The 4,625-nt window shown below is 39.4% G+C and overlaps 1 protein-coding gene across 4 annotated transcripts in view; it reads right to left on the bottom strand.

Moving 5' to 3' along the window:
• LOC103131533 (nuclear factor erythroid 2-related factor 1-like) overlaps positions 1-4,625 on the bottom strand; it is a 21,191-nt gene that overhangs the window by 8,611 nt on the left and 7,955 nt on the right. For 3 of the 4 annotated variants that reach the window (XM_016666714.1, XM_016666716.1, XM_016666715.1), the window contains exons 2-4: positions 3,687-3,879; positions 3,350-3,647; positions 2,733-2,909 (exon numbers count right to left, since the gene is read on the bottom strand). In XM_016666714.1, the coding sequence (XP_016522200.1) occupies positions 2,733-2,909; positions 3,350-3,619 (447 nt within the window). In that variant the 5' untranslated portion in view covers positions 3,620-3,647; positions 3,687-3,879. Of the gene's footprint in view, positions 1-2,732; positions 2,910-3,349; positions 3,880-4,625 lie in introns of all 4 variants that reach the window. The other variant, XM_007543203.2, reaches the window with a different exon arrangement.

The raw sequence follows: 4,625 nt of genomic DNA, 5'->3' as shown, positions 1-4,625 counted from the left end.
TTTATATATATATATATATATAAAGAATAGAGGACAGCCATTGTGGTGGATGTAGCAATACCAAGTGACCACAACATCAGGAAAAAGGAGCATGAGAAACTGGAGAAATACCAGGGCCTCAGAGAGGAACTGGAGAAGGCCTGGAAGGTGAAGACCACAGTGGTGCCTGTGGTCATCTTGGCCCTCGGGGCAGTCACCCCCAAACTGGAGCAGTGGCTCAAACAGATCCCAGGAACAACATCAGACATCTCAGTCCAGAAATGTGCAGTTCTAGGCACAGCCAAGATACTGGAGGACCCTCAAGCTCCCAGGCCTCTGGTAGAGGACCTGAGCTCAGAGGATGAAAGAGACCACCCGCGGAGGGTGAGAAGGGAATTTTATACATACATACATATACATATATATATATCTCTGAAGCATCATGGGAAAAGCCGTTATGAAAATAAATCTGTTGGGCCTCACTGTGACTCAGACAACACACTGCCAGACAGAACACATTTAAAATATAAAAAGAAAGAAATAAAAGATATGCAGTTCAAGATTAAACAATTTTTCAAGATAAAATATTAAAGTTTAAATAATAAAGAGTTTTTATTTCAGATATCCAGTCTGAAAAAAATGGTTGAAGTTTAAAAACTATTTTTCTGATGAACAGCTCTGGCAGATTAGGATGGACTGTGACGGAGGTCGTCCTGCTATTGGTTGGATGCTTGTTGTGATCATGTGTAGAAGCAATAAACAAGGTGGATTGCAAAACTGGGACATATAAGTACGAGTCAGGATGTGATGATCAGGTTTCAAAACAAGACAGACAGTCACGAGGTTGACTGTACAGCACTTGATATTTAATACACGAGGGGGATTTCAAAACACTGCTGTACACACTTTCATTTAAAGGAGCACCACACTCATAGATCTGTATGCTGCAGCTGACTTTTACAAAGTAATCTGACACTGAGAGTCAGCTGCAGTTTTTAATCCCATGCAGCCTCCATAGCAGAAGAGGTTGTTGCCTTCTAGTCTCTCCATCACTGGTGTTGGTTTTTGTGTTCTAACATTGACAATCTGAAGTTTGAAGTCCTGTTTGCTTTCCACAGTTCGGACAATCAGGAGTTGTCCTGCACAACAGAGCAACTTTTAGTGATGTGAGCTGTACTTTCCTTCTGTACTTTTTGTCCCAGTATGTTTACGAAATCTTTCTGAGATAAAAAGTCTATTTTTTGGCAGATTGTTCATTTATTTGTACAATGATAATTTGCATTTAGACATTTATCTATGTCTAATTAACTGTACCCAGAGAGAACCCACACCTGAAGCAGAAAGAAGCCAGGCTGGGATTGGAACCCAGGACCAGAATGCTGTAGTGCTTCGTGGATGAACATGTCTGAAGGATTTCTAGGTTAGGAAGCCCACGTGAAGCAGAAATATGAAGCCAGAGGTCAAGGCCACATTACATGATTTTCAGGCTGAAAGATGCAGGCACAGAAACAGTCAGTCTCTCCAGTGAGACATTCGGAGCTGCAGAACCCATTGCTCTAAAAGGACGGACTCCTTTTTAAGGATTCTGTCCTTTTAAAGGAATGTGTGTTGGTCACAGTGTAACTAAACAAACAACTTTGATTTTCATTTTATTTTGTGGAATGAAGTCAGAGTGTGTGACACAGCAACAAAAGCAGAAGTGTCCCATTGACAAGGTGTTGCAGCCTAACTGAGTTCATTGCTTCATTTTTCTGGTGACATCAGGTTTGCTGGTGACTCATCAGTTTCTGACTCAGTGTTTCACATGCCATGAAGCTCAGCTTTTATCTTTACCCAAAACAAAGCTACTACATTAGTTCACACCCCGGGTTATGGAGAGTCACGGGTAACCCGGCAACAACAGTGGTGTTTTCAGAGATTTTATCTTGAACTGTTATAGTTGTTAAGAACTAAATAACTTTGCTTCCAGAAGGGTCTTTTTTTTTAAAATAACAGTAAGAAGTCACAGTAACACACATTGTTTCATTTTACACAACAAAATATATCTGACCTTACACTGTTCAACAGAACACAGATATTTTGTTTTCTTAAAGTGAAGGTATTATTTAAAATGTACATTTTTGATGTTTTTATAACATTATGTTATTACCTCATGGAAAACATACATGGGGCGTTGCTTTGACTCTTTCATGCATGTTAGAGTAATCCTTGAATCTCTTGTTGCAGCCATTAGGCTGGGTTAAACCCTCTATTTAGTTTAGAACAGTGGTTCTACATTCAATCTCAACTCTCATTGAATGAAAGCAATATGTTTACATCAAGTTATTAGAAAAATACTTAGAAGGACCCAGTGTATAAATGAGGTGTCTGTAATTCGTCTGCTGGTCTCCAGCAGCTTTTCAACGTCTATCTGTACAGCTGGGCTGCATAGTGTGTAGGACCAGAGACAGCAAAACGTTACTCTGGCTCTCGAGCAATGCAGTGTGAGACCACTGGTTCACACACAAAATACTGCTGGGTTATTTCTTTACCCATACATGTTGGATTTCTGTTTACATCAAAGTTGGATAGTTTTAACTGAACGTTAGTCCAACATTTGTTGGAAGGTTAGAGGAGACTAGAGCAGAGTTGTTCAGAGTCAGATCTTAAGCTACGTTAAACCTTCCTGGGAAGCAGGAGCCTAATTTTCTATGTAAATAGAACAACAGAGACGCATCATGCTGCCCATTATGGTGTGTGATCATCTGACATACCTGCTCTTCTTCCTCCAGACTATCCAGAACTTCTCCTTGTCCCATAGTTGGCTCACTTTGGTCTCTCTCTACCTGACCCAGTGTTCTGTCTATCAGAAAGTTCTGGTCAGGAAATCGTCCAGACAGAGGACCAACTTCCTGCTGGACCAGCCATGTCTCCAGCTCTGCCTGAGAAACCTGTGAAGAAAAGCTTCAGATAAAGACTTTTTACAAACATGAGCTATGTGAACTTTTAATTAGAAACAGATTGTTGTAGTAATAAGACATAAGACATCCTCCTTTTATGATGATCCTCTTTTCATTTTCAATCTCGTTTAGTTCAGAGGGAACTTGTTCATGTTATTTGACTGCTTTGCTTCTTCATTGTTCTTAATTTATGAAATCTTTGCAACATAAATGCCTTATAGATTATTTATTCAATTTAATTCTTAGCGAATTACATTTTAAATGTTTTTTTCTAAAGGAGGAGGTTAAATATTCCTGTTCAAAAGGAAGTGATGATACAACAAACAAATTTGAGTGCACACGTTTACATTTTTGGTCTATTTCTGTACATACAGACTCATGGTGTGAGTGGCTAAAGAAAAGCTGGTCCTTATGAGTGTGTGTTTGCTTACCTGTATCTGGTCCAGAGAGCGGACCCAGCCAAACAGCCTGCGCGCTGTGAAGAACTGATCCAGATCCACCATCTTGGGGTGCAGGCTGTGCCGGTTGCGGAGGTTCAGGATCTGTGTGTGTGTCAGCGCAGAGGTCGGACCCAGAATCAGCTCACACCAGGATGGAGGCAAGAACACCTCCAGTCCCACATGCACCCTAACTCCACAGAGACTCAACAGGATGGCCATCTGAATGAGTCCCTCTGTGAAGTATTCCTTTATGTGTAACATGGTCCTTTGGTTTGTGCTATTCCTTTTCCTGGAGGATTGTCCAGAAAAAGTATTGCTATAACATGGCTCTTTGTGGTAGGACGTGCGGAACTGTAGTTTGGATTTTATGTCAAATTGTTAAATTACATTTTGGCTTCATTGTTTTTATAGATTACTGCAGATAGCTAACGTGCCATGCTGCTTCACTCTAACAAGAGAAAGATCTATGATGAGTTTCTGGCCAGTGATCAGGGTGGGTCTTCTTCAGAGTAGAGGTGTGCCTTCAGACCACACAGGAAAAAAAACAGGAAAGGGAAACATTTGTTATTTTCTCTGACAAATACACGAAACAATGAAATAAATAAACCTTCTTTTGGGATTAATGCTCGTCTTTCTGGCTAAACTTCATGTGTTTTAATGATTTCTTGTTCCTTTTTAGGTATGTCATGTACAATCCATCCAGAATGTATTTTTTAGGATGTCTCCCTCTTCAGTTATTAACTTTTTATTTTTCATAGCCTGAGAAAGTCATCAGTTCATCTCTTTGTTTTTGCTTGTTTGTCTTGCCACTCAAACTGAGGCAGGTTCTGGTTCTGGTTCTGGTTCTGGTTTTGGTTCTGGTTCTGCTGGAGGTTTATTCCTGTAAAGGGGAGTTTTTTCCTCTCCACTGTTGCCACATGATCTAACCAGCCATGTTTGCCTTGCTTAAAAAAATACATTTCCTCCTGGTTTCACTTTCCATGTCAGTTAATGTCTGTTGATACCTTATGAACCTCATCATCTGGGTTGAAATGGAGCTTTTATTATTATTATTTCAACTTGAAATTGCATATTTAACCAGAAATTGGAATGAGCTCCAATTTATCTGTTGTAGTTTTTTTTATAATTGTGTAGCAAATAAATATATTATCACAAGACAAAATAGATTTGATAAACTACAAAGAAATCCACTCTAAGATAGAGTGGATTTGACAAAAACAATATGGAAGATAAACAATATGGAAGATATATATATGTATATATATAT

The sequence above is a fragment of the Poecilia formosa genome, unplaced genomic scaffold (assembly GCF_000485575.1).
Source record: "Poecilia formosa unplaced genomic scaffold, Poecilia_formosa-5.1.2 Scaffold783, whole genome shotgun sequence".
NCBI classification, from domain to species: domain Eukaryota; kingdom Metazoa; phylum Chordata; class Actinopteri; order Cyprinodontiformes; family Poeciliidae; genus Poecilia; species Poecilia formosa.
Note: the sequence above shows the minus strand (reverse complement) of the source record. Positions and strands in the feature narration are given on the sequence as shown.